Source organism: Sodiomyces alcalophilus (assembly GCF_042370955.1).
Source record: "Sodiomyces alcalophilus JCM 7366 unplaced genomic scaffold ACRALscaffold_3, whole genome shotgun sequence".
NCBI classification, from domain to species: domain Eukaryota; kingdom Fungi; phylum Ascomycota; class Sordariomycetes; order Glomerellales; family Plectosphaerellaceae; genus Sodiomyces; species Sodiomyces alcalophilus.
This window is the reverse complement of record NW_027263534.1, coordinates 1,521,644-1,547,611: the sequence shown is the minus strand read 5'-3', so window position 1 is coordinate 1,547,611 and position 25,968 is coordinate 1,521,644. Positions and strand designations below refer to the sequence as shown.

Sequence of the window (25,968 nt, the reverse complement as noted above, 5' to 3'; positions counted from 1 at the left end):
CTGGCCCATCTAGCATAAAAATTTGTAGGCCTTTTTCCAGGTCGGCCAGGCCTTCTTCTCTTCCTCCTCCTGGGCGAGCAGGATGGAAAGGTTGAAGCCCCGGCGGCCGGTATCGACGTCCATGTCGCGGAGACGGACGACGGTGGTGCGGTAGTAGAGCTTGTGGCCGACGTAGAAGGCGGCGACGACGGGGGCGGCGAGGTAGCGCAGGAAGAAGGACTCGGCGAGCTGGGCGGAGGTCTTGGTGGCGTAGTCGATGGGCCAGGCGCCGACCCAGAACTGGGCGACGAGGACGAGGCAGTTCATGACGAGGCCGCAGTAGGAGCCGGCGACGCCGACCTGGCTGCGCCAGGCGAGGTCGCTGGGGTGGCGGCCCTTGGCGCGCCAGGCGGCGCGGAAGCGGATGTGGCAGAGGCAGATGGAGCCCCAGGTGAAGATGGAGGAGAGGCCCGAGGCGGCGAGGAGCCAGTCGAGGACCTCGGACTGGGCGCCGAGATCTGCGATGTAGGAGAGGAGGCCGACGGCGGCGGCGACGGCGATGGCCATGAGGGGGCGGCCGCGGCGGTCGATGTAGGAGAGGAAGCGCGGGGCCTGGTTCTGGTCGGCGAGGGCGGCGAGGGTGCGGGAGGAGCCGAAGACGGCCGAGTTGCCGACGGAGAGCACGGCGATGAGGATGACGGCGTTCATGATGTCGGGGAGGACGCCGATCTTGGCGTTGACGATGGCGATGACGAAGGGGGAGGCGGTCAGGTCGACGACGGACTGGTGGGACAGGAGGCGGGGGTCGTCGGAGCGGACGAGGAGGCCGACGAGGGTGAGGGCGACGACGTAGAAGAGGGTGATGCGCCAGAAGACCTGCTTGATGGCGGTGGGGAGGGATTTGCGGGGGTTGGCCGTCTCGGCGGCGGCGAGGCCCACGAGCTCGGTGCCGACAAAGGCGAAGGCGGCGGTGACGAAGACGCTGCAGAGGCCCTTGAAGCCGTTGTTGAAGGCGCCGGGGTCGTGCCAGTAGCGGCCGCCGATGTAGCCGTCTCCGGGAACGCCGCCAATGTTGAGGACGATGCCTAGGAGGCTGGGAGGGTGTGAGTATTGGTTCAGGGTGGGGATAGGAGGAAACCTACATGAAGCCAATGACGGCAATGACCTTGATGATGGAAAAGATAAACTCGGCTTCGCCGTAGCCTTTGACGCCGAACAAGTTGATGCAGATGATGCCGAGGAGGAAGACGGTAACGAAAATGGCACGTTGGATAGATTCATCCCAGTAGTTGATGGTGATGGAAGCGGCGACGATTTCCAGGGGCAAAACGATTAACCACTGGAAGGCGTAGCTGGGACACATGAATTAGCAATGGGTGGTGTCGGATGACGGGAAAGGGAGGGTGAGCTTGGGAAACCACTCACTTCCAGCCCATAGCAAACCCCCAAGACGGGTCGATAAAGCGAGTGGAATAGGCCGAGAAGGAGCCAGCAACGGGAAAGTTGACGGCAAGTTCTCCGAGAGCCTGACATGTGCAGTACAGCATGCAGCCGACGAGAGAGAAAGCGAGCAGCAGAGACGCCGGGCCACCATTGGCAAGGGCCCTCCCGGAGGCGACGAAGAGACCGGTGCCTATGGAGCCACCAATGGCAATCATCTGCAAGTGCCTGCCCTTGAGCTTCCTGGACAGGATCGGGTTGGAGGTCATGATGGTGGCGGTGCGGAGGTCGTAGTAGTGGGCGCCGTCGTCGTCGACGGGCCCAGAGGATGATAGCTTGCCGGTGATGCGCAGATCCGGGTCGCGCTCGAAGCCCCGCCAGACGCGCTGCCACCAGGTCGGGGAGGGCGGCGCATCGTAGGTTGGTTCCGGCATGCCGAAGTAGTCGCGCATGCTATAGCCGCTGTCCTGGCCGAGGGAATCCTCTTTGAACTTGAGTGTGTTGAGCTCGATATCCCGGTACGGCGCCATCATCTACGGCGTCTTGGACAATGATTCCTCCTCCCTTCCACTTCCAAGACTCGGTCGTTTTAATGGTTCTTTATTTGCGCCTACGCAGGAAGGGCGTCCCCTGGCGGGATGTGCCAAGGCTGTGTCGTCAAGGGTATCCTCCTCTATTCCCTCCCTTCCAGTTCTCCCTCTTTCGCTCCCTGCCGTGTCGTGTCCCTCTCCTTTTTAGTCTGTTGTCCTCTCAACGATCTGCTGCCAGGTTTCAAACCAAATTGACCGACGCACGACTGGGAGTGCGCGACTCGTGCGACAATGGGCAGGACGATGAGGTACGAAGCTCCAGGGTGCGAACGAGAATGGTGGATGAATTGAAGGTGAGATGATTTCGAGTCGCTTTCGTGAGTGGTGTTCACTGTATATGGCCACAGCCGTAGAGGGCAACAATGTCAAGCCGTATTGAATGGCGGTGTCGGTTGCAACATGCTTGCAGTGAGGGCGGGGTGGTATTGAGGCTGGACGAGCAGCGTCTGGGAGAGGAGCCGAAATGAGGAGGAAGCTGGGGGTTTGGGGCGTATGGCTTGGCGGTAACCTCAGAGAGTGTGCGAAACAAGGATCAAGTCGGAGACGAATCCAAGGCGGTTGGTAAGGAGGGTGAGCATAGGGACGAAGAGGAATAGCCGATGGAGAGGAGTCGATCGAGAAAGACAAAACGTGGGGAAGACGAAGACGCTGGTGATGGATCGGATATCGGACTACGCTGCGCTCTTCCTGCGGTATGTCGTTGTGCTAGTTGGAGACAGTAAAGCGTGATGACAAGGGAGAGAGACGGCGGCCATGATAGAGGTGGACGAATGCTCCTCGTTCGGCCTCGATGCAACTTGGCGATTACGTGCTTGGACTCGGCTTGGGGGGTTGGGTTGACAGGTGGACGTACGAAGTAACCGTACATTCGTATCTTATCCCATGTGGGATGAGTCCTTATCTCAGGTCCGAATGTGCGTATGGAATCGGAGATGAGCACGGAGCTGGGGGTTGAGCCCCACAAAAGACATGCCAGGAAGTACAACGTATCATTACTGTCCAATTACTGAGTACCGAGCGACACGACACCATGACTACCTACCTACCTATGGGCCAGTACAAAGGAATACATCGCGAGTACAGAGACGAGATTCTAATTATAAGCTACAGGTACCATAGGTACATCTTGTGATATGGATGCCCTGCTTTTAGAATTAACATATCCTGGCATCTACACTATATAACCCTCGCCGATGTTCGTAGAATCGAAAGACCGTGCTCCAGCAACTGCTTAGCCGACTTTCTCTCTTCCGGTAGCGAAGCATCTCGCCGGTAAAGTCCAGGAATTGCTTGTTCTCGGCCAGCCATACCGTCGACCCTGTCCCGAGTCTAGCCTGGCGATGGTCTTGAATCTTCTATCGAGGAGCTGGCCCGGATGCGCAGATTTCTCAGTCGATCGCCAAAGAGCTCTTCTTCAAGGGGTTCATCATTTGAATGTCCTTGGGACACCACCAGGACTCCATGGGATGGATGGTTAGTCTTGCTGCTTAAACCCTGGCGGAGACGTCGTAGTCTGGCCAACATGGACATGTCTTAGTCCTCCCATTGCTATATGTCTATTCACAAAAGTTATTACAAAGTATTCACTTCGTAACAGCATGGTAGCTAGGTACCTAAGTAACGGCAGCGACGGACCTATCCTTATCGACACATCCACCGCCCTTACAACATAACCCTTCGACTGCCTCCTGTAACCCCCGCGTGTACATTCAGTAAAAAGTTCGCTTTTGGCAATACACTACAATCATCTGTTTGACAATCTTAGTGGTGTATTGTTACAAGTACAGTACATCTACACTCATGCTTTTCATAGACATGCGCCGTTCACAACCATCCGCTATCACGTCCACTAACCCTCCTGGAAATTGCAGGGGAAACGCCAGCGACTTTTGACTTTGTACCATTCAAGTGACCTTCTTCCGGTCCCTCAACGTCGACGAACAATGACCACCTTCAATTTATCGTATAATTTTCCCCTCCGCGTCTCGCGGCTTCCTCTTCCACCCCGTCGAGAACAGCTGGCCCATGTCGAACCGCGGGAACGGATGCGCCTCAGTGTTATACACAACCTTGTCCAGCGGCAGCAAATCATTCGGCGAAAAGAGCAAGTACATGTACTTCAACGTCTCGGCCTAGCGTCCTGTCAGCATCACTTTTATAAGTATTGGATAATTTGGGCACTCACCAGCCAGAAACTCTCCAGGTTGTCGCGCGGTACCGGCGGGATGCGGTTCGCGTTGCTCAGGCTCGTGAACCCGCCGCCCTCGTCCACCGCCGTGTAGTTGACAAACGACTTGAACATCTCCCACCCCCACTCGCGGTACTTGGGATCCTCCGTGATCCGCCACATGTAGAACAGGCTCTCCACCGTCTCGGGCCGCTGCAGGTTGTGCACGTCGTTGGCGCGCACGTCGAAATCCTTCCGCCACGCCGCGTCCGGGTCCGGGTCAAAGTCGTCCGGCGGGTTGTGCGGCGCCGATTCCGGCAGCGGCGGGTTGTCAATGTTAAAGTAGGTAATCTCCGCCGCGAGGCCCGTGGCCATCCACTTGTACATGCCCCAGCACGTCTGCGTCAGCTCGCGCGCCAGCCGCATGTCGTCCTCCTTTTGCTGGTTCCAGCTCGGGAGCTTCCGCGCCTCGGCCTCCGTCAGCCCCCCCGTCACCGCGAGCGCGATGGTGCCCGGGTAGAAGCAGACGAGGTGGTCCATCTTGGGGGACAGCGCCCCGTCCAGGCCCGACGGCCGCTCGCCCAGGACCGTGAACCGCGACGGCGAGCTGTACGTGATCAGGTGCTTGCGCACCCCGGCAAGGGACTCGTCCCACATCTCCCGGTAAATCTCCTCCTTCTCGTTCGTCTGCAGGTACTGCTTGATGAGGTACTCGTAGTACGAATCGCCGCGGGACCCCAGTCGGATGTTCTTGGTCCGGAACTGCCCAGTCGACGGGTAGATGAAGATGGGCACGAGACCATCCTCCGCCCCGTTGTCGTCCACCACCTGCATGACCTTTTCGACTTTATCCCAGTAGAATTTCTCGCCCGTGAGCTTGGCGAGATACTTGAACTCGAGCTGGACCGTGGTCGCCTCCGCCGTCGACGACGCGCCGTCGTCCCCGTGTGACGGCTTGCCCTCGTACTTGGATAGAATAACGCTGGCGTAGGGGATGCCGGATTCCGAGTCGAAGGCGCTGATCAGCCGGTCGGCGAGGTCCTTGGCCTTTTCCAGATAAAGGTCCTCGCCCAGCCCGCCCGCGTCATCGTCCGCCAGTGGCGCTAGGTCGGGGAATTCGGTCGAGAGGTAGTGCGCCGAGAGCAGTCCGCCCAGCATCCGGATGGTGGTCTCGAACGTGTTGACGTCCTGGTTCTGATCCCATGTCAAAGTTTCTGCCAGCCATTCCCTGGCATGAGAGATGCGCGAAGTGAGGTTCATCAGCATCATGGTATCGAGGGAATCGATTATGATCCATCCCAGGCCCTCGGGTGCCATCATCTTGCCCGTTTTGGCAATGGGGTGATATTCGTCGTAGCCTGTTCAGATAAGAGCATGGACGTCAGCGTTCTGTTCCTTCGGTCCCTCGTCAGGGGCCTCCACCTTCAACGTATCGTATGGCACATACCCCAGGCATAGCGTTCGTACGCGTCCCAGCTCAGCTCAAAGGCTTCAACCACTCGCTCCCTCCTCTTCAACCAGTCCACCTTTTTGCCGGGGGCCTCCGAGGTCCCCATCCAGCTCCATTGCGAAGCGGCGCGGCGGCTGCTCGAGTCGCCCGAGAAGAAGCCGAAAAACCACAGACCGCATATGGAGAAGAATACGAGCGCCAGCAAGGACCGTTTCCTCCTCCAGTGTGGCCGGATCCGTCTCGACCCGGCGTATGTGTACGGTTTGTCTTTGTACATGGGCAGCTGACTTTTTGGCCGCAGGAAGCTGTCGACGCTGTGCTGAACGTTATCTAAAACTCCTCCGTGGCCTCGCGAGTTGCGCGAAGCCATACCAGAGGACGCCCAAAGACGGTCCTCGGCGAGTCGCTGGGGGTTTCCGAAAGATGGGACGTTGCGGGGGACCGTGAATGAAGACATGTCGTGTGTAAGGTGCTGGTACGCTGGTCCCTAGCTCGACTGCCTTGTTCCCAATATGCCGGGTAGGCTGCGAAGCTGTGGCACCAGAGCTGTGGGCTTGGAGGACGTTCCGTTCGGCCGTTGTGATTCGGTACAGGTGGAAGGGATCTCGAGATTCATCCGAACATCAAAAGCATGGTCGGCAGAGAGCTGCTCGTCTTTCTACTGCGTTGACCGTATAAGAGGCGAAGCGAGTAGGAAAAGAAGGTATCTTGACCTTCTCCGAATGTTATTGACACATGAAGTGGGATGCTGAGAAGGGCAGCAGATTGAGGACGAGGACGAGGTCCATGTGTACGAAGTACGTACCCGATCGAAAGGACAGCTAAAGAAGTTGGTGCCCCACATTGCTGTACCTTTTGCGGGTCTACAGTAGAGGGTACCGGTAATTACCTATAGCAGCAAGCTCATCACAAGTCACCATCATCCAGCAAATACAACGGTATCCGTGGGTACCTCATGTACTCGGTTTTATCTCTCATCTAGGTAGGTACCCTCCACCCACCATACACATGGTAGGTCGGAGGCACATGAAATACATTACAACAGAGAGGACAGCTTCCTCACGATCCGCACCAGATAGGACACACCTTTCCCTTTCTTACCTGCGAGTTGCGACGCCAGGCTCAAAACCATGACCCGATCCGCGGACTTCACCAGCTTTCCCCGCTTGACTCGCGACGAGTTCTCAGAAGTCTGTCATCACTTTGACCGGCGATATCGTCAGGCCACGCTGGGCCCCGTCCGGCAACGATGGAAGATGCGAGTATGCACCGCCCTGGACACCTCGTTTGCCATGGGCGCCGAGTACACCACATTTATACAAATCATTCGCCCGCTCGAAGCATCCCTGGACCACGGGGACCTTTCGTCACATCTAGACCGTTTCTCATTCTGTAACCGTCCCGGCGTAGAGGCAGGCTCTGGCCCCAACGACCAGGCCATGATAGACGCCGAGGAAGAGGACGAGGTGAAAAACACTGATTTTCATTGGGTGGGCTCATCAAGGAAAGGATAATCTGTAGACTGATCCCTTGTTTTCTTCTGCCAGGCTGCCCTCCGCAGAGAGCCTACATCAGATATCGGGCAGGTTGTGTATGAGATCCACCATCACCCCACGTATCAGATGCCGTGCCTGTGGTTCACATTGCACGGATTGCCGGCCGATGAGCCGGCTTTCAACATCGACACCGTCTTCCGAAGACTCGTGCCCGACCAGTTCAAGGACGCCCTCCGCAGCGGCGGCCCCATCGGCGGCATTTCCGGGGATGTAAGTTTCACACGCAGAGAAGCGGCGCCGGCGCTGTAAATTCCTTGGGTCAATTAGAAAGCGAGCTTCTTCTCTGGGCGACCGCCTGCAGGTCTATACTAACAGTAACGGCGAATAGCATCATCCCATCACGGGAGTTCCCTCTTTCTTCGTCCACCCTTGCCTCCTCGGTGATGCGATGGCGGGATTCGACTGTTCCAAGGAGAATTACCTCATGGTCTGGCTGGGCTTGGTCGGCGGGTGCGTGGGCCTCTGGGTACCCAGGGAGATGGCCGTGGAGTAGGCCAATGTCCCTCGCCGTCCCTTTCGTAAACTCCCCCCAGGCCAGGCGGGTCGGCATTAGAAAAAGGCTCAAAAACTTGGCCGCGTCCCAATTTCCCGGCCGATCAATCCTCGTCACTGTCCTCCTCCATTGCCACGTCGCTGTCGTCATCCTCCTCTTCGTCTCTCTGCCTCTTTTGCCCACGAGCATCCGGTGACTCGGCATCCTTCATATCGTGGTCCGCGCCCGCCGGTGGTTTTGTGGTTCCAGGCGCTGGCACGTTGAAGATGCTCTGCTGGAGTTGTGTCACTTCAACGCTGGTCGCACCCGTGTTCGGCATCTTGAACGTTCCGTCTAGCTTTGCGACGAATTCCGACTTGGACTTGGCGTACTGGATTTTCTGTAGATTGCGCCCGATTGGCATTAGATTAGTCTGTACTGGCAAGTATGCTGGCGAGAAAACTGGGCGAGGCCGTCGTGCACTCACCAACGGACGACCGAGAAACTCGAAGCCCTCCAATGTCCGCATCGCTTGCGTAGCGGTTTGTACGTCCCGGAATGTAACGTGCGCCTGACCGCGCATCTTCATCGTCTTCATCGCCACAATGTCGAGAACAGGGCCGTGGGTGGAGAACAGCATGTACAGCGCTGTCCTCAAGTCGCTTTTCTGGATCTTGGCTGATGGGAGGTTGGTGACATAGAGGCTGCGCACCAATGTTAGTGCAATCGGACAGAGAATCGGAAGAAGAAGGATCCCTAGAGGACTCACGTCTGGTTGGGAGGTATCGGGGTGACCTTGGCAGGGAGAGTGTTGGGCCCAACGCCGCGAGACGGTGCAGCGGTGGTCATGATCACAGCTTCTCTTGAGCTGACGGGAAGTGCTGGGAGAAGCGCCTAGCGATAGTGGCTTAATTGACGCTGAATCGTCTTGATATGTATGTCGTCCGGGAGTTGGTTGGAAAAAAAGATGCGCGTCCTGCCTTGTCGGTATGATATTTGGGAAGTAAGATCACTGGAAATCTGCCATGGTGGAGATTTTGAGGTCACTGTTCACCGAGTAGGCTGACCTGACTCTCCACAGCGAGGCTGCCCAGTTGCATCAGAAGTACCCAGCCAAGTACCGTTATTACCTATTAGGTACCTTTCTGAGGTACAAAAGTACAGTACCGTATTCCGCACCATGGAGCTCGATCAAGGTACCTTATTTACGTAAGGTAGCGCCGGACCCAACCGTCTACTTAGTACAACGTACGTAACCCCTCAAATCTGTCGTCACAGCTGTAGCAAGGCCAAGCTTCCCAGCATTCGCACTCCTTTGGCAACCAGTGATAGTAGAGAGCTACTCCTATCACGAAAACCAGCTTCGTCACAATGGCGTCCCCAGAAATCCACCATCTCTTCCACAATCCCATCGCCGATCATTCGTTCTCGGCTGATCGCAATACCGTTGCTGTCGCTAGCGACTCGACCGTCGAGCTGTATGGGAAGACCGGCAACTCCTTCAAGCTCAAGGACGAGCTGAAGGGCCACGACAAGCTGGTCACCAGCGTGGACATTGCCCCGAGCAGCGGACGGATTGTCACCTGCTCTCAGGGTGAGCTTGTCGCCCCATGAAATCACAGCCTCTACCGCTCCCCAGACATCCAGCTGATATCGTTCCGACAGACCGTAATGCCCTCGTGTGGGAGCCGTCGCCCAGCGGGTACAAGCCGACCCTCGTATTGCTTCGAATCAGCCGAGCCGCGACTTTTGTCCGCTGGTCGCCCAACGAGACCAAGTTCGCCGTGGGTTCGGGAGACCGGCTGATTGCCATTTGCTACTTTGAGGAGGAGAACGACTGGTGGGTCTCGAAGCATCTGAAGAAGCCCATCCGGAGCACCATCACCTCGGTGGCCTGGCACCCCAACTCGGTGCTCCTCGCGGCAGGCTCCACCGACGCCCACGCCCGCGTCTTCTCCAGCTTCATCAAGGGCACCGATGCCCGCCCCGAGCCCACGCTCTGGGGTGAGAGGCTCCCCTTCAACACCGTCTGCGGGGAGTACTTGAACAATTCGGCCGGTTGGGTGCATTCGGTCGCCTTTTCCCCGAGCGGAGATGCCCTGGCCTTTGCGGCGCACGACAGCAGCGTCACGGTGGTCTATCCCGGTGGCCCCAACCAGCCGCCCCGGGCTGTCCTCACCGTCACGACCCAGCTTCTGTCTTTTGTGAGCCTCTTGTGGAGCGCCGAAGACGAGATCATCGCTGCCGGCTATGACTGCGAAGCATTCCGTTTCAAGGGCGGGGAGGGCGGATGGCAGCTTACTGGAAGTCTCGAAGCGAAGGGTGGCCTTGGCCTGGGGCAGGCGCGCGAAGAATCCGCGCTGAACATGTTCAGGCAGATGGACCTCAGGGGCAAGGTCAAAGACGACACGCAGCTCAAGACAGTCCACCAGAATACCATGACGACCATCCGGCCGTATGAAACCTCTGGCGACCGTGTCACAAAGTTCAGCTGTAAGTGCTTTCAACCTGCGGTCTTTGTTATGCCCGCCATTGTTACTAACCCCAATCCTTTAGCCACCGGTGTTGATGGAAGACTTGTCATCTGGACCGTCTAGACTAATTCATAGCACAATGAAAACATCCTCAGGATTCCTGTCTCAAGATTTTGTAGCCTGAATTTGTCCTTATTTCGCATCTTGTCTGGCAGTGTTACATCCTTGTTTCGCCTGCGTGCATTCTCGAGCATTCCCCATTTTGAGCACTCTTTATTCGACCGCCATGGTCTATGGCTATCTCTCCTGCTGATCTTATATACCGGCATACCGGCTTGTTGATAGAACAGGTTTTCGCCAAAACAATCCAGACTTGTTCATACTGAATCATCCAAACGATGGACACGAGCACGAATAGACGCAGAAATTCTCCTAGCAGCTTCATTTACACCTCACGGCCGTCTGCTCATGCCACGAACGGTGCGGCAGATGCGCAAACGCGATACGGGCCTTACCGCACACCCACATCCTCCGGCATCCCTCCCCCCCAGGTGATTTCAGCAGAGAGGGAGCAGGGCAGTTTGGGTGATCACAGCCATCCGTCGGTTCCACTCATGGGGCGGGTGAATTCCGACTTTACCTTGCTCGGCGGCGGCGGATTCGGTTACCACCCCACCGCGCCAGACCCGGCAGTTCCTGGTAGTAGCATGGACGAGGATTTCATATACCTGGTAGGTAAAGTGACCTTAATTCCCAAGGCTGTCGATCTGGAGAATAACCCTGCACCAGAGCTCAGGGTACTCCGACAGAAGCCATGGTTTCGGGCACTGTTCGCCCATGCCCATGAGCACCGACAGCGTCTCGGAAACTGTTTACCCGTCAAGCGACAGCAGTACAGAAGTGAAATCCCGTCCCAGTGTGGTCTCGGAGATGAGTGCAGGCCCGGGTCAGCACGTGTCGACGATCCGACAGGTTCATAGGATATGCCTCGACGCAAGCCGTGTTTACCTGGAAGAGCGCCTCGTCAACTCCCGCCTCCGTAGCAGCGACGCCTTCCACAGCCTGTGCGAGCAGCGAGATGACGAACGCCCCAACTGTTCGGGTTCCTCTCGCAACCAGCCGCGATGGTCTCCATATTCACGGGAACACGTGCGTAGGAAGGCGGACGGGCTGGGCCATCACCGCGGGGAGGGCTCGACGGCGACAGCGACCGCAGCGCCCCCTACAGACTCTCTTCTGGCGAACATCAGCCTCATCTGCTCGGGACTCTGGAGCCAGTCGCAGCGAGACCGGCTCCACGTGCCGAACACGGAGCGGGTGGCGGTGGAAAACATGACGCATCTGCTCGAGTGGGCGGAGACGATCGTCTTGGGAGACGCGGAGGTTAGGGCGGACGAGGAGCCGAATGTAAACCGGGTCCTGACGGCCGGGAAGAACTTGTGCGCTTGGCTGGGAGATGTGGATGGACGGGGCGAGATTGAGGTGTTGGATGAGGGAGCGGGCCATGGACGGTAAGGAGAGGTTGAGGTTGACAAGAGAACGAGACGGGTAACCAAGGTAACTGTAGTTTGCAGTGTGAAGTGATAACACTGTTGACTCGACTTGATCGAGATTGTATAAATGAGGCAGACAATGGACAGAACAGATTAATTGCTGTAAATCTTCGCTCCACTATCTTGCCCCCTACTGTACCCGAGGTACCTACGTACATCTTACAGCCTCTCAGGTTTGAAGCTATTCAAACCACGATAGTCCTCCGGCCTAGAAGTAGTCGGTACCTCTGTGTCGTCAAGGTGACATGTCGTAGCGTAGCGGTAGGGTGGGGTGCGGGGACAGCGGGGCCTGGAAGGGAATGCGGGAAGGGGGGACAGGTGTGGCGTGTTAGTTTCAACGAGTTCAACGAGGGCACTGACGACGCCACCAAGTATCGGTACCTCATGTCACTCATTCTGGGCCTAGGCTGTGGCGTACTTTTCACCTAAAACCGAGTTGTCCAGTTATAAGTCGTCAATGTATAATCACCGCCACTAGCACGACATCGTGGTTCAACTCGTTTATTACCTACCAAGATACAGGTACAACGCAACGTACAGATAAGAGGTACAGATAATGGATTCTTCACAACGTCCATGACGCTCCTCTAGACCTCACGTTCTTCCCTTGACCTCATTTTTTACCACGACGACTACGGCCTAACCCAGACCACAAGACTGGCTGAAACGGCGTTTCTTGGTCTTCATATTGCGTGGTAAGTGATGCAGCGCTTGGCCACTGATGACTTGCCATCCAAATGCCTGCATATCCTACCATTTTGTGGATTTGACGATGACCATGTTGAATTTCTTACCTTGCTCTACTCTGCATTTACCGCCTTTTCCTGCAACAACTTTCATCAAGGATTTCCCGTGCTGCCGCTGCTGCTGCTGCCTGTCTGAATACCTTCTTACTGACCTTCATTGACGTCAGAACCCACCAAGTATCCCCCAGTTCGATAACCGTCGGTGTTGCCAGCGCTGTTATATCCTCGACGTCGTACCGAGAGTGTTACACAATCCGTCACTCGACCCAAATAGGCCTCCCCGCAAGTTACGGTCACTGCCTCGAATCATACCGGACAGTCACACGTTATCTGGCGACACCTGAACCGAACTGAGAAGCACTACATTCTCCGGATAGGAAGGACACCGCACGCAGGGACACCACCCGCAGGCTATGGTTCATGCGTACCAACCACGCCCATGATGGAGTCGCCCATGTCTACGCAGGAGCGGCAGCTCTGCGAGTTTCTCAGAGACATGCCAGCTCAATACAATTACCGCTATGGGGCGTCTGCCGCTCATGACCTCCTCGAGAGCCTCTTCTGGTCTCTTGCCGGAGGGGAACGTTATATGGGCCTTCTCTTCCCCCAGGGTCGCCCCTCCCACAACATGAAGCTGAACGAAGCCCAGGGTGCCGTCGAAGGTGCCGAATACACCGAAGCCGCCCGTGGCAAGCGATGTGGTCACATTTTCAAGGCCGGCGAGGCCTCCTACTCCTGCCGCACCTGCAGCATCGACGAGACCTGCGTCCTTTGTAGTCGATGCTTCGATGCCACCGATCACCAGGGTCACATGGTCCGCATATCCATCTCTGTTGGAAATAGCGGCTGCTGCGACTGTGGTGACGATGAGGCTTGGAGGGTACCCATGTTCTGCACCATCCATTCCGAGGATCCCAGCGGGTCAAGCAACGAGGGCAAGGGAAAACAGGCCGCCGGCGCAGGCCTCCCCGACGAGCTAGTGCAGAGCATGCGTATGACCATCGGCCGCGTCTTCGACTACATATGCGACGTCATCTCGTGCTCCCCCGAACAGCTCCGCCAGACCAAGACGGTCGACTCCATCCGCCAGGACGAGCAGATGTCCCGGCTTTCCCCCGAGACTTACGGGAAGGGACCGGAAGGCTCGTCCGAGTTCTCCCTCGTCCTCTGGAACGATGAGAAGCACAGCGTCGAGGACGTCCAAAAACAGGTTGCCCGTGCTTGTTCCACTACCGAGGCCGTGGGCTTGGCCCATGCCACCGAGACGGATGCCATCGGCCGGAGCATTCTCAAACGCCTTGATGACCTCGACCGCCTCCTTCAGATGGCCAAGAAGATCGAAGAGATCAAGGTGACCGTGACAATACGCTCTGCCCGTGACACCTTCCGGGAGCAAATGTGCGGCACCATGGTCGACTGGCTGAGCGACATTTCCGGCTGCAGCGTCGGCGACGACCACCACATCCTGCGCACCCTCGTTTGCCAGGAAATGATGAAGCCATGGCGCAGAGGTAGTACTGGGGTCCACGCCAAGGTGGGGAAAGACGGCATCTACGACGAAGAGGGACTCGCCCGGCGGGAAGATATGCAAGCCGCCGTGGCCCACCGCTTTGTTATGCAGATACTACAGATGCAAGACTTGCCAGCCCAGCCCGCAGACGACGGCGACGTCTCCGATGAAGAGGACATTGATATGGGCAGGGGTGAGGGAGGTGAGGAAACACCATTCAGCGATGCCGGTGGAGATGGCGACGACGATGACGACGACGACGCCGCCGCCAATACCGACGATGTCGTGATGGTAGACATGAGGCCTGAAGCGGCGGGAGGAGACCTTGAGGCCGGCGTAGACTGGCGTGGTCCGGACCAGGCCCTGGAGGAAGACGAAGCCACTATGGCTGGCTATCCGCCGCCTCCTCCGCCTCCGCCCCCCGCGCCGCCCGGTGCCGCCGCCCCTGCTGCTGCTGCTACGGCCGCCGCTCCAAGGAGGACCGGGAGGGAGAGGGATGGCACACCATCCGATTCCGACACGGCCGAACCCTTGATCGCGCCCGCCATCTACGCCAAAGCCAACCTGGAAATCCCTAGAATCCTGGGTCAGCCCGACAAGTCACCGTCGCCGAAGCCGGGTCGCTACTGGCTGGAAACGCCACCGGGATACATGGATCGCGGAAACGTCCCTCCGGCCGAGGATGTTTTCCAAAGAGTCCGACTGGATTGGCTGATTCTCTTCGACCTGCGCATGTGGAAGAAGATGAGGAACGACCTACGGTCTCTCTACATCTCCACCGTCGTGTCCATACCCGAGTTCAAGCGCATCCTGGGTCTGCGTTTCGCCGGCCTGTACACTACCCTGGCCCAGCTGTACTTGATCGGCGATCGAGAGCCGGACCACTCCATTATCAATCTGTCGCTCCAGATGCTGACGACACCGTCCATTACTGCCGAGATTGTGGAGCGTGGGAATTTCCTGACGACCTTGCTCGCCGTCCTGTACACCTTCCTGACCACCCGGCAAGTCGGCTATCCCTGGGACGTGTCATCCAACGCCTTCCTGGCCTTCGACTCCGGTTCAGTGACTAACAGGCGAATGTTCCATCTCTACTTGCACCTGAAATACCTGTTTGGTTCACCCCACGTTCAGGACAAGTTGCGAGGCGAGGAGCGCTACCTGATGCAGTTCCTGGATCTCGTCAAGCTGCACCAGGGCATCGGCCCCAACACGCGGGCTGTCGGAGAGCATGTCGAGTACGAGACGGACAGCTGGATTACCGCCTCCCTGGTCACCCGTGAAATCAACAGGCTCGCCAGACAGCTCGCCGACGCGTTCCGGAACGTTCCCGAAAGTGAAAGCCACCTCGTCGCCCGAGCCATACGACTGACGGCCAAGGCCGTCATTCTCAATTCCATCGGCGCTGAACGTCATCGCTTCAAGCAATCCGAGATCAAGGACGAAGTTCGGTTCAAGACGCTAGGGGATTTCGAGTTGGACGGCGAGTCGAGCAGGTACGACGTGGTCAAGTTTGTCGTCGAGGAGGAGCCCATCAGTTTACACCACGCGCTCCACTACACCCTGTCGTGGCTCGTCGAGTGCGGCAAGTCGCTCCCGGCCTCGAGCATGCGGGCACTTCTCAGCTTCACGGCCCAGGAGCTGATGATGCCGCCCAAGTCGATGGGCCGCAAGACCATGCCGAGACGAGAGAATACCCCCGAGGACCACCTCATGGCCGCCTTTGACTATCCGCTGCGCGTGTGCGCTTGGCTGGCGCAGATCAAGGCCAACATGTGGGTGCGAAACGGCATGAGCCTTCGGCACCAAGCGGGGACGTACCGCGGCGTCAACCAAAGAGATGTCTCACACCACCGCGACATTTTTCTTCTGCAGACCGCCATGGTTGTCTGCGACCCGAGTCGGGTTCTGGCGGCCATCGTCGACAGGTTTGGCATGGAGAAATGGGTCAAGGGCTTCTTCGAGCAAACGACCACCGCGCAAGACGACTCCCAACACCTGGACGTTGTCGAGGACATGATCCATCTTCTGATTGTGCTCCTGAGCGACCGCACCTCGCTCATCGCCACGGAGGACGAGCCCAACCCCACCGCCCTGGCCATCCGCCGCGACATTGTCCATACTCTCTGCTGCAAACCGTTATCCTTCAACGACATCTCCAACAAGCTACCTGATAGGTTCCAGGAATCGGAGGACTTTCACGAAATCCTCGACGAGATGACGACGTTCAAACCTCCCGAGGGTGACTCCGACGTGGGAATCTTCGAGCTCAAGGCGGAATACCTCGAGTATGTCGACCCGTACATTGCCCACTTCAACAAGAACCAGAGAGAAGAGTCGGAGACGGTGTACCGCAACAAGACGGCCGTCAGGACCGGGAAACCCGTCGAAGAAATCGTGTACGAGCCCAAGCTGAGACCGATCCCTTCGGGTCTCTTCAAGGATCTCTCGGCCTTTACGGCTACCGGCATGTTCGCGCAGATCACGTACTATGCGCTGCTCTACCCCCTCGTCGCTGAGAAGTTCACTCCCAGCGTCCCCTGGACGCGGGTCGAGACGTTCCTGCAGATCGTCCTCCACCTGGTGTTGATTGCTGTTGCGGAGGACCGAACGGATGAGAACGACATGACGGAAGAGTCTGTCAACTCGTTCGTCTCTCTGGCACTCACAAGACATGCGCGGAGCAACTTCATGCCGGAGGCGCCCAACGCAAAGACAATTGTCGCGCTGCTGGACATGATGTCGACCAAGGACGAGTTCAAGGCATGCCACCCGAAGATCACCCTCCTCCTCAAGCGGATGAGACAAAAGAGGCCGCGCGGCTTCGAGGGCGAATACCTACGCCTGGGTATTTCGCTCGACCGGATCAATACTGCTTCTCCGGCCAGCACCTCGGCGGAAGAGGAGCGCGAGAGGAAGAAGCGGGCCGCACTCAATCGCCAGGCCAAGGTCATGGCTCAGTTCCAGCAGCAACAGAAGAGTTTCATGGATAACCAGGGGGATATCGACTGGGGTTCCGACCTGGACGACGACGACGAGGACGAAGAGCTCGGGCAAACGGAGGACCGGACAAACACGTGGAAGTATCCCTCGGGAACGTGCATTCTCTGCCAGGAAGAGACCGACGACCGTCGCCTCTACGGCACATTCGCCATGATCAACGAAAGCATGATCCTGCGGCAGACCGACTTGCGAGACCCTGATTTCGTACGCGAGGCGTTCCACACGCCGAACAACCTGGATCGGTCGGCGGAGGATATTAGGCCATTCGGCGTGGCGCGCGAGAACCGACAGGAAGTAGCCAAGGTCAACGCCAAGGGTGAAGTTTTCACCACGGAGCGGCAGACCATTGGAAAGGGCTTTCCATCCAACCTTTGCCGGCAGGGCCTTGTGTCGACCGGCTGCGGCCACATGATGCACTTTTCCTGCTTCGAGACGTACATCGAGGCGACACACCGGAGACATCAGCATCAAATCGCCCGACATCACCCGGAGAACCTGCGATACCGAGAATTCACCTGTCCGCTTTGCAAAGCCCTGGGCAACGCTTTCCTACCGATTATCTGGAAAGGCAAGGAAGAGTCGTACCCCGGCATGTTACAGTCGCAAAGAAGACTATTCGGGGAGTTTCTGGATGAGCAGATGCGCTCAGGATACTACATCCGTGGTCTCTCCCGCCCGCCCGACACGGTTCAGGAGGCCTTTAACAACTACGCCAAAGCGACCATTACCAGCACGGTGGCGGAGAAGACGTCGCAATTTCTTGAGGAAGCCTGGGCCTTGGACGAGTTGTCCGAGGGGCTCCCGGCAATCACCCCGTTGAGCTCGGTCTTCTCTGTGGTCAACACCCCGCTCATGTCACGGCGGTCACGGCGCAGCGACCAAGGCGGCATCATCGGCGAGCTGGTCAGGGTTTACAGGCGGCTTCGGGACACCATCCAGACGAACGCTTTCCGGACACGGCATCCGATTGACCCCAGAGAAGTACGAGAACGCGATGAGATTCTATACAGCGACGTTCTCGTCCAAACGGTCGGGTACTCCATCTCCGCGGCGGAGATCCAACAGCGCGGCGTGGAGGCACAATATGGCAAGACGCTGCTGGACAGCATCTCGGAGCAAACCCTGACGCACCTGCGCATCCTGGCCGAGACGACTTCGTCGTACATTTCCGTGGGCGGACTAAAGGCCGAGGGCGATAACCGGATCGAGGACGAGTTCCGGAGAGACAGCGAAAGGCAGCATTGCCAGCTGTTCATGTCGCAGTATTTCGGCGAGGAGACGGACAACACGCGGCGGCCCGTGGATATCTACCCGCCCCTGCTGAGCCAGGACAACTTTGTCTTCTTCAGCGAGTGCGTGTTTGGCGTGATCGTGGCGCAGGACTTTGACGTGATGCACATTCTCCGACTCTGCTACCTGGCCGAGATTGTCAAGGTGGTCTACCACCTGGCAAGGAATGTCCCCCTGAGGATCTGGGTAGGGCATCTCGTCAACCGCCAGACTAGGGACGCGGCGCTGGACAACTTTGCCGAATTCTGCCTGGCCGTCACCAGGATGGGCGTGAATATCAACTCCTTGGACAAGGCGTCGCCGGCGGATACCAACCTTGCCTTTGCGCAGCCCGAGCTCGACAGCTTGGAAAGCTACTACTCCTTCACCAAAAAGTACGCCCTCACGTTCCTCCGGAAGTGCATCATCCTCTTGTATGTCAAGTACGGAGTGGACTTTGGGGGCCATATCTCCTCGCATCCTGACGCGGACGAGCTGGAGCGCCTCGCGGCCGCCCTGCGCATCCCGACTTTTGACGAGATGTGCACTTCGCTGACCGAGTACGCGCCGACGTTCGGCTGGCCGGCGTCCACGTCGGGCCTCGTTAGCGGCTGGGTCCGGCACCAGATCATGTGGCCCGGGTCCATCGAGGGGAAGGGCTTGCCGGCGTCGGCGCAGCTCAGCCATCCGGCCATATTCGAGCTCGTGGGCCTGCCCAAGTTTTACGACACGCTGATCGAGGAGGCGACGCGGCGGAGGTGTCCCACGACGGGCATGGACATGTCCGACCCCAGCATCTGTCTGTTTTGCGGCGACGTCTTTTGTGCGCAGGCCGTGTGCTGCTTGAAGGAGGAGACGGCGCCGCGCGACCGAGGACCGCAACGCATCGGTGGCTGCCAGCAGCACATGCGCAAGTACGTTTCCCTTTTTTCCCTTTTCATTTTGCCTTCGTTTTCTGTTTGGTTTTTTCACATGCTGACCCGGCTTCGCCAATTGTAGGTGCCAGAAGAGCATCGGCCTCTTCCTCAACATCCGCAAGTGCAGCATCTTCTACCTCTTCCGCATGTCCGGCTCGTATAGCACCGCGCCCTACATCGACAAGTACGGTGAGACGGATCCCAACCTCCGCCACGGTCGCCAACTATCCCTCAACCAGCGGCGGTACGATTCGATGCTCCGTAAAACATTCCTCAGCCATGGCATCCCTAGCTTCATCAGCCGTAAGCTTGAGGCTGAGGTTAACAATGGCGGTTGGGAGACTGTGTGACATGGCTCTGAGTTGCCCTGGGTCAAGGGACTGAGAGACGGTGGTGAGACTTGCTTGTTTGTTCTTAGGAGGGGGCATTAGATCGCAATAGCAAAGGCATAGGGTCAACGGGGGTTATTGCATTTTCATTTCCCGAGCTTCAATTCATAGGGTCCGGAGGCTGGGAAAGTCTACGAGGGAGGATATGTTATGTTGGTAGTAAACCTCAGCCATGCTCAAATTCCATCATCCATTACCCAAAAAGCGGCAACATAGCATCGTATCGTCTAGACGAGTCGTAGAACGGCTCGTTCATTGCGTTGGCACATCTTTGGCGTATTCCGTAGTTCGTATTTCGCGTTAAACATGTAAAATCCTCCCGCTGTCTCCCTTATGAGCCGTCTACATCCATATCCATCTCTTCTTCCATCTTGATGCGCAGGTCCACGCCGTCACTCGTCTGCTGCATGGTTGAATCCAACATGGCCCTGTCGCCATTCGCCACGCCGGGATCCCCGTTGAGGACAAGCTGCTCCTCCCTGCCATCCCCGGAAGGAGAAGATTTGGTCGTTGAACTCCGATGCTTGAAGACACGAATACTGCCGTCCTGTCCCGCAGTGACCATGGTGTCGCCGAGTACGTCGACCCAGAAGCAGACGTGGCCCGGGTGGGCGCTGATACGCTGCACGACCTCCTTGGATGTCACATCCCAGAGTACGACATGGCCGTCTTCGCTGGGGCTGGCAATAAAAGGGGCCTGGGGTTGGCCCCGTGCGGTGCGAGCACCTGGTGCGCCACCGCCGCCGTCACTCGCTGTACCGTTCGGCGCATCTCCGTTGCGGGTGTCGGTTTTGGCTTCGCCTCTCGCTTCGGCTTCCGGTCCTTCGAGCGGCAGGAGACCAAAGCAGCCGCCAATGGCGAATTTCTCGTTGCGATGGCCCTGGTAGGTCTTTTTGACGGTGCCCGACACGTAGTCCCAGAGGCGGATGCAGTTGTCGAGATTGTAGGCCAGGACGAAGCGGCCATTGGGAGAGAAGCAGACAGAGGTCACCGCAGGATTGTCTTCGTGGACGAGGGTTCGGAGGCATTGGCCGGTGTAAGTGTCCCATATGCGACTAGGATAAGGGGAAACGCCCCAGAAATGTCAGCAAAGATGGCATTAAGATGTGAGGCGGCATATGGGAGTGGGAGATTGGCAGTTTGAATTGAAAAGGAAGAAAAAAAGAAAGAGAAGACAAGACGTACATGAGGCCGTCGGTGGAACAACTCACCACCAAGGTACCGTCGAGACAGAAGCCGATGCCGCTGACAGGGTCACTGTGAGCCGGCAAGCTCCTCATCAACCTGCCGGCCCTGGCATCCCAGAGGAACACAGCTTCATCGTAGCTACCGGAGGCGAGGATGTTCCCCTTGGGAGAGAAGGCAAGGCTGACGACGTAGTTGTGATGCCCGAGCAGTGGAGGCATGGGGCGGGCGGCACCCTCCTTTCCACCGGGGACTCCCTTGGCGCTGAGCTTGGGGCGACCGGTAACCCTATCCCAGAGGCGTATGGCCTTGTCGTCGGAACCGGTGGCGAGGGTGCCGCCGTCGGGGCTCCAGGCGACGCAGCTAATACCGGCCATGTGTCCGACGAGGGTATCCATGTGTTCCCCCGTGGCTGCATCCCAAATCTTGACCGTGCCGTCGGCGGAGGCGCTGGCAATCCAGCGGCCGTCTGGAGAAATGCGGACCTGAGAGACGGCCTGTCTGTGGCCGGAGAGGGTCATGTGCGGATGGTAGTCTGGGCGGACGGGTTGGCGCGGTGGAGATGGTGGGGTGGGGGTTTCGGGAGAGAGGTGGAGGCGGCGTTCGAGCTTTACGGCGAGACTCCGCGGAGAGGATGTGGCGGAGGGTGACCTCGACTCGGAGTGGGTTCGGGAGCGGGAGCGGGATCGCGATGGTGATCGTGATGTCGACCGGGCGCTGAGCCTCGATGGGCTACCGGATCCTGAGGCGGGCGAGCGTCGGTCGGGGGAAAAGGAGGAAGAGCGCGAGTGGGATGGCATCGACGATTGGGACTGACTTCTTCTCCTTTGACGTCTACTAGGCCTTAGATTTTCCGGTGATGTTGACCTCGTTGGAGTCGGTGACCTTCTCCTCATTCTCGACCTCAACCTCGACCGGGACCGGGACCGGGATCTCGACTGTGGTTTTTGCTTGGACGATCGTGGTCTGGACCGACCGGGAGATATTGACCTCGGGGGAGGGGAGTAGCATGATCCGTTGAGCTCGTCGTCGCTGGACCGTCGGCTTGGTGGGGACCTGCTAAGCCTCCCCCTCCTAACGGAGACACGGCGGGCAGACGCGGTTTCCCTGAAAGCTACTGTAAGCTCGTCAGGCGAGTCGTAGCGGGGGATGGGCGCGAGGCTTGTGCGGGTAGCGGCAACCCTTCGACGTTTGGGTGCCGGATCAGGAGGGGGAGGGGCATCGGGAAGGTCCAGGTCGTCCATCGGTCGGTATTGGGAAGAAGCTCAAAAGGTCGGGGGAGCCGAAATGGGCGGCGGACAAACGCGGTGCGTCTAAGGAAACTGGAGAGGAACGCCCAAGCGAAGGGGTTGAGGGAAAGCGAGAGGAATATCGAGAGAAGTTATCGAGGGTATTTGAATTAGTTGGGAAGGTGAAATCCCGAAAAAGAAGGGGAATGGTTGATTCAAGTCGTGGTTGTCAGGTGAGAGGGTGGGTGGTAAAAGGCAAGTTGACGAGGCTGAGAATCGGTCTGTCGCGTTAACATTTTGGTGGGGCGCCGACCTTGGAGCAGGGAAGCCTCAGGTATCCACCAATGGGGACTAACCTCAGCCTCGTCACGCACAGGTACGAAGTACGGTCCGATATTGGATGCTGACCTCGGTGTGAAAGAGTGGGTCTTGGCGTCACAGCACCGGCAGGTCCCTGATAGACAGTGTACGAAGTACACTGTGTAGTTACCCGTACCGTGCGTGCATCGTCACCTGCCTCGTGGTCCACCCGTGGTTATTGACCTCAGCCTCGTGCACTTCACATCCCTCATGCCCGCCTGCGACTCCCAGGCCTCTTAGCATCGAACCACTCTGCTCATTCTTTGGTCTTTCGTCCGGCCACCAAGGTCGTAGTATTCTCGGAACTAGCCAGGTACTACCATCATCTCATCATCGTCTAACACGAACGTCTCTTGCGCCGCTCCATCATCTCCCCGGCCTCCCTCTCCTCTGCACTACATACACCTCGGTCGCCTGAGTTTCCAATTCCTCTCACGAGAGCTCTCTGCGCCATGCCACAATGGGAGCCGCCGATCTGCCCACGGAAATCAACATCATCACTCTCAACTGCTGGGGTCTCAAGTTCATCTCAAAACTCCGCAATGAACGCCTCACCGAGATTGGCCGCCGCATCGCCTCGGCAACCCCTACGCCTCACATAGTCGCCCTGCAAGAGTGCTTTGCCCAGGAAGACTACGAGAGCATCCGCCGCGAAACCCGCAGCGTCCTCCCCTATGGCAAGTTCTACTTTGGCGGGCCCTTCGGCGCCGGCCTCGCCATCCTGTCGCACTGGCCCATCGTCGAGAGCACCATGTTCCGCTACCCGCTCAACGGTCGTCCTGCCGCTTTCTGGCGCGGTGACTGGTACGTCGGCAAGGGCGTTGCTTGCGCAAAGATTCAGTACGGTCCGGGCCTCAGGGACATCATCGAGGTCTTCAACACTCATGTCCGTAACCCCGACTTCATCGACCCTTTGTGGCCCATCGTTATACTGACCGTGTAGCGCCGACTCCGTAAAGACCCACGCACCCTACGAAGACTCATACCTCTGTCACCGCCTCGCTCAGTCCTGGGAAATCTCCAAACTCCTCCGAGGCGCCACCGAGCGCGGCCACCTCGTCCTCGGCCTGGGCGACTTCAACATGCGCCCGGCCTCCTTACCCCACCGCCTGATCACCGCCCACGCCCCCCTCGCCCGCGACGCCTGGCGCATCCTACACCCGGACAGCTCCCTCGGCACCCCGGACGATCCCCTCGAACGCGCCCGCCGCCGGCCCGTCCCCACTGCCGACTTCAACCTTCGCGAGAACGGCGCCACCTCCGACAGCGTCTACTGCACATGGCGCTGGTCCGCCGACCAACGCCGCCTATCCTCCAAAAGGTCCGGCTCGGATCCTTACACCGTCCCGCCTCACACCCCGGACCCGAAGGGCAAGCGTCTCGACTACATTTTCGTCGCCGACGGACAGCGCGCAACTTCGCGTTCCGGCGGAATTTCCCAGGACGACGCCTCGGCGAGAGGCGGTTGGGTCGTCAAGTCCGCCAGGGTCGGCATGATTGAGCCTCACCCCCGCCTCGGCTGCTCCCTGAGCGACCACTTTTCTGTCGAAGCGACCATCGCCTACTATACCCCGACATCCTCTGCGACGAAAGCCGGGGCAACCAAGGTAGCCAACGGTACCGCCGTCATCGACAACAGAACCTCGTACCTCGAAAGCCCCACCGCAAGCGAAACGGGCTCGCAGTCCTCCGACCACCCGCCCTCCTCTCGCCGCCGCGCCGTCCACCCTCGCCCAGACCAATCCCAACTCGTCTCTCCTCCCCTCACTCCCGCCCTGGAACCAGCCAGCGAGCCGGACCTCGACCTCCAACTGGAACCAACCCACTACCCGTCCCACCAGGACAACGCCCCCCTCCCCAGCAGCGCCTACGACGACGTCCTGTCCACCATTCACGCCTATGTCCGACGCGAGCACGCCCAGCGCCGTCTCCGCGCCGCGCACTTCTTCCTCTGGCTCGCCCTCTGGCTCGCCGCCCTCGTCGGCATCTGGTTCGTGCCGTCCCGGCTAAGGTTCCTCAACTTCCTGATCCTCCTCTTTGGCTCCCTCGGCCTCGCGGCCGGCGTTGTCGACGGCCTTATGGCCCTGCTCTTCTTCGGCTCCGAGCTGCGTGCTCTGCGCGAATTCGAATGGGAAATCCTAAACGCCAAGGCTTCCGCCTCCGGGGACCCAGGGGCCAGGAGTCGTCGGTGAGAATGAGAATTTGCACTGGGCAAGGGGCCCATGACTATAACTTAATCGATGCATCATCACTGAGCATGAGTGTGTATGGTCGGGGATGTGTCAACTAGACCAGCTGCAGCATAGAAGTTCAAGTCCAAACGCAGGTATGTGGTCAGAATCGCCAGTCGTCTGGAGGCGGCGCGGGATGATTCTTTCCTGCCTTGACAAAGAATACCGCATGGAATCGCATTTTATAGGGGAGAGCATAGCCAACGAGGGAAGGAGAAAGGATAATCGCATAATACTACTAATTATTATTATTATTATTATTATTATTATGTGTTACGCTGATTTTACCTAATTATATAGGCTAGCCTTCTAGGCGATAGTCCTTCTCTGATTTAGGAGGGGGGAAAACCGATTAGGACGAAAACCCCTCCCCTTATATAGTATATTATAGGTAGCCCTAGGGTGGCCGCTACGATAGCGCTATACGGCCGTATATTAACTCGGTGCGTGTTCCGGATCTTACCTCCGGTATAGTGGCTAACGGGGTATCTACTATCGGGTTTGTAATTTACCCGTGTTAGGGCGGTGCGTTACCGCTATAGTAGCCCTATAGCCTTTTAGCCTAGTCCGTTCTATATTATATAGTCGTCTTTAATACGTTCCTCCTTTACGTAGTCTCCTTTATTCGATATATCCTTAGGTAGGGTGCGGCTCCCCTATACTACCGCTCCGCCTATCTATAACTGCCTTATTATAGGCACCGGGGTAATAGTCGCGCCTGCCTTCCTTTATAGCCGCAGGGCTACTAAAGCTTTTAATAGAAAATCCTTTTCTAATCCTCTTCCTTTTTCCTTTCTCTCTCTTTTTCTTTAAGCTATCCTATTAAAGTAAGTCCGGCGCTATCTTTGTAGGTAGCCTACGTTACCTATATACCTAGTTCGAGTCCGTTTTATTTAGGCTAACGCTTATTAGTATAAATAACCTCTATTATTAACTAAGCCGCCGCTAATAGCGCCGTTAGCGCCGAGGATACCCCCGCCCCCGCCGGCCTTACCGGTAAGAAAAATATACGTTCTTTATGTATTATCTCTGCGTGTCTAGCGCGTCTAACTTAGGTAGGAACTAATTCCTACGACTATTCAGGCCTTGCCCTATACCCGCTATATCTCCGCTATCGCTGTTAATCTATTAGTCGATAAATACCGTAATATCGCCGGAATAAGAGCGCGTTACTACCGCTATACTAGGGGAAAGAGAGGTGGCTATAAGTTAGTACCGGTAACTTATCGTATAGCTCTAAACCGCCTAATATAGGCCGTCCGTTATATCCGGGCTAAAGATACCGCCGCTATAAATATTAAGCGCGGGGTCGCTATATAGGCTTCTATTAATTATTATAGACTCGCTATGTTTATAAGGCCGCCGGTAAGCGTTAGTTATAGGCTTTATATACTAGCCGTAGCTCCTAGTATCGGGCTAGCGCCGCTACTAGAGCTATGGCTACGAAT

General features: G+C 57.5%; 9 protein-coding genes across 9 annotated transcripts; 5 read left to right on the top strand and 4 right to left on the bottom strand.

The window, feature by feature from the left end:
• Positions 1–9: 9 nt before the first annotated feature.
• Positions 10–2,714, bottom strand: ACRALDRAFT_1049084 (uncharacterized protein; the record flags this gene model as incomplete). Its single annotated transcript, XM_071015573.1, has 3 exons — positions 1,405–2,714; positions 1,122–1,331; positions 10–1,072 (listed from the first exon to the last, which is right to left on the bottom strand). The coding sequence occupies exons 1-3, from the start codon at positions 1,950–1,952 to the stop codon at positions 10–12; spliced, it is 1,821 nt and encodes a 606-aa protein (XP_070875875.1). The 5' UTR covers positions 1,953–2,714.
• Positions 2,715–2,929: 215 nt separating this feature from the next.
• On the top strand, positions 2,930–3,141 carry ACRALDRAFT_2018519 (uncharacterized protein; the record flags this gene model as incomplete). The annotated part of the gene is made up of 2 exons (XM_071019939.1): positions 2,930–2,988; positions 3,021–3,141. 2 exons carry the CDS (start codon positions 2,930–2,932, stop codon positions 3,139–3,141), a joined length of 180 nt encoding a protein of 59 aa, XP_070875874.1.
• Positions 3,142–3,684: 543 nt separating this feature from the next.
• Positions 3,685–6,385, bottom strand: ACRALDRAFT_1075645 (glycoside hydrolase family 47 protein). Its single transcript, XM_071018411.1, has 3 exons — positions 5,624–6,385; positions 4,195–5,534; positions 3,685–4,141 (listed from the first exon to the last, which is right to left on the bottom strand). Exons 1-3 carry the CDS (start codon positions 6,081–6,083, stop codon positions 3,968–3,970), a joined length of 1,974 nt encoding a protein of 657 aa, XP_070875873.1. The 5' UTR covers positions 6,084–6,385; the 3' UTR covers positions 3,685–3,967.
• A 371-nt stretch (positions 6,386–6,756) lies between these two features.
• ACRALDRAFT_2041435 (uncharacterized protein) lies at positions 6,757–7,675 on the top strand (the record flags this gene model as incomplete). Its single annotated transcript, XM_071021153.1, has 3 exons — positions 6,757–7,092; positions 7,213–7,392; positions 7,511–7,675. The coding sequence occupies 3 exons, from the start codon at positions 6,757–6,759 to the stop codon at positions 7,673–7,675; spliced, it is 681 nt and encodes a 226-aa protein (XP_070875872.1).
• A 103-nt stretch (positions 7,676–7,778) lies between these two features.
• ACRALDRAFT_2102182 (uncharacterized protein) lies at positions 7,779–8,503 on the bottom strand (the record flags this gene model as incomplete). The annotated part of the gene is made up of 3 exons (XM_071023093.1): positions 7,779–8,054; positions 8,142–8,358; positions 8,424–8,503. 3 exons carry the CDS (start codon positions 8,501–8,503, stop codon positions 7,779–7,781), a joined length of 573 nt encoding a protein of 190 aa, XP_070875871.1.
• Positions 8,504–9,025: 522 nt separating this feature from the next.
• On the top strand, positions 9,026–10,251 carry ACRALDRAFT_2102177 (uncharacterized protein; the record flags this gene model as incomplete). Its single annotated transcript, XM_071023092.1, has 3 exons — positions 9,026–9,248; positions 9,320–10,147; positions 10,211–10,251. 3 exons carry the CDS (start codon positions 9,026–9,028, stop codon positions 10,249–10,251), a joined length of 1,092 nt encoding a protein of 363 aa, XP_070875870.1.
• Positions 10,252–12,869: 2,618 nt separating this feature from the next.
• Positions 12,870–19,476, top strand: ACRALDRAFT_2102485 (uncharacterized protein; the record flags this gene model as incomplete). The annotated part of the gene is made up of 2 exons (XM_071023107.1): positions 12,870–19,123; positions 19,209–19,476. The coding sequence occupies 2 exons, from the start codon at positions 12,870–12,872 to the stop codon at positions 19,474–19,476; spliced, it is 6,522 nt and encodes a 2,173-aa protein (XP_070875869.1).
• A 370-nt stretch (positions 19,477–19,846) lies between these two features.
• Positions 19,847–21,944, bottom strand: ACRALDRAFT_2026829 (uncharacterized protein; the record flags this gene model as incomplete). Its single annotated transcript, XM_071020423.1, has 2 exons — positions 19,847–20,570; positions 20,701–21,944. The coding sequence occupies 2 exons, from the start codon at positions 21,942–21,944 to the stop codon at positions 19,847–19,849; spliced, it is 1,968 nt and encodes a 655-aa protein (XP_070875868.1).
• Positions 21,945–22,518: 574 nt separating this feature from the next.
• On the top strand, positions 22,519–24,767 carry ACRALDRAFT_1062525 (uncharacterized protein). Its single transcript, XM_071016622.1, has 2 exons — positions 22,519–23,175; positions 23,249–24,767. The coding sequence occupies exons 1-2, from the start codon at positions 22,750–22,752 to the stop codon at positions 24,479–24,481; spliced, it is 1,659 nt and encodes a 552-aa protein (XP_070875867.1). The 5' UTR covers positions 22,519–22,749; the 3' UTR covers positions 24,482–24,767.
• Positions 24,768–25,968: the final 1,201 nt, after the last annotated feature.

Coding starts and splice junctions, on each gene's coding strand:
- ACRALDRAFT_1062525 (XM_071016622.1), top strand. CDS start 22,750: ATGGGAGCCGCCGATCTGCCCACGGAAATCAACATCATCACTCTCAAC. Junction 23,176..23,248: donor TCGAGGTCTTCAACACTCAT/GTCCGTAACCCC, acceptor GACTCCGTAAAG/ACCCACGCACCCTACGAAGA.
- ACRALDRAFT_1075645 (XM_071018411.1), bottom strand. CDS start 6,083: ATGTCTTCATTCACGGTCCCCCGCAACGTCCCATCTTTCGGAAACCCC. Junction 5,535..5,623: donor GTACGAACGCTATGCCTGGG/GTATGTGCCATA, acceptor TTATCTGAACAG/GCTACGACGAATATCACCCC. Junction 4,142..4,194: donor ACCTGGAGAGTTTCTGGCTG/GTGAGTGCCCAA, acceptor ACAGGACGCTAG/GCCGAGACGTTGAAGTACAT.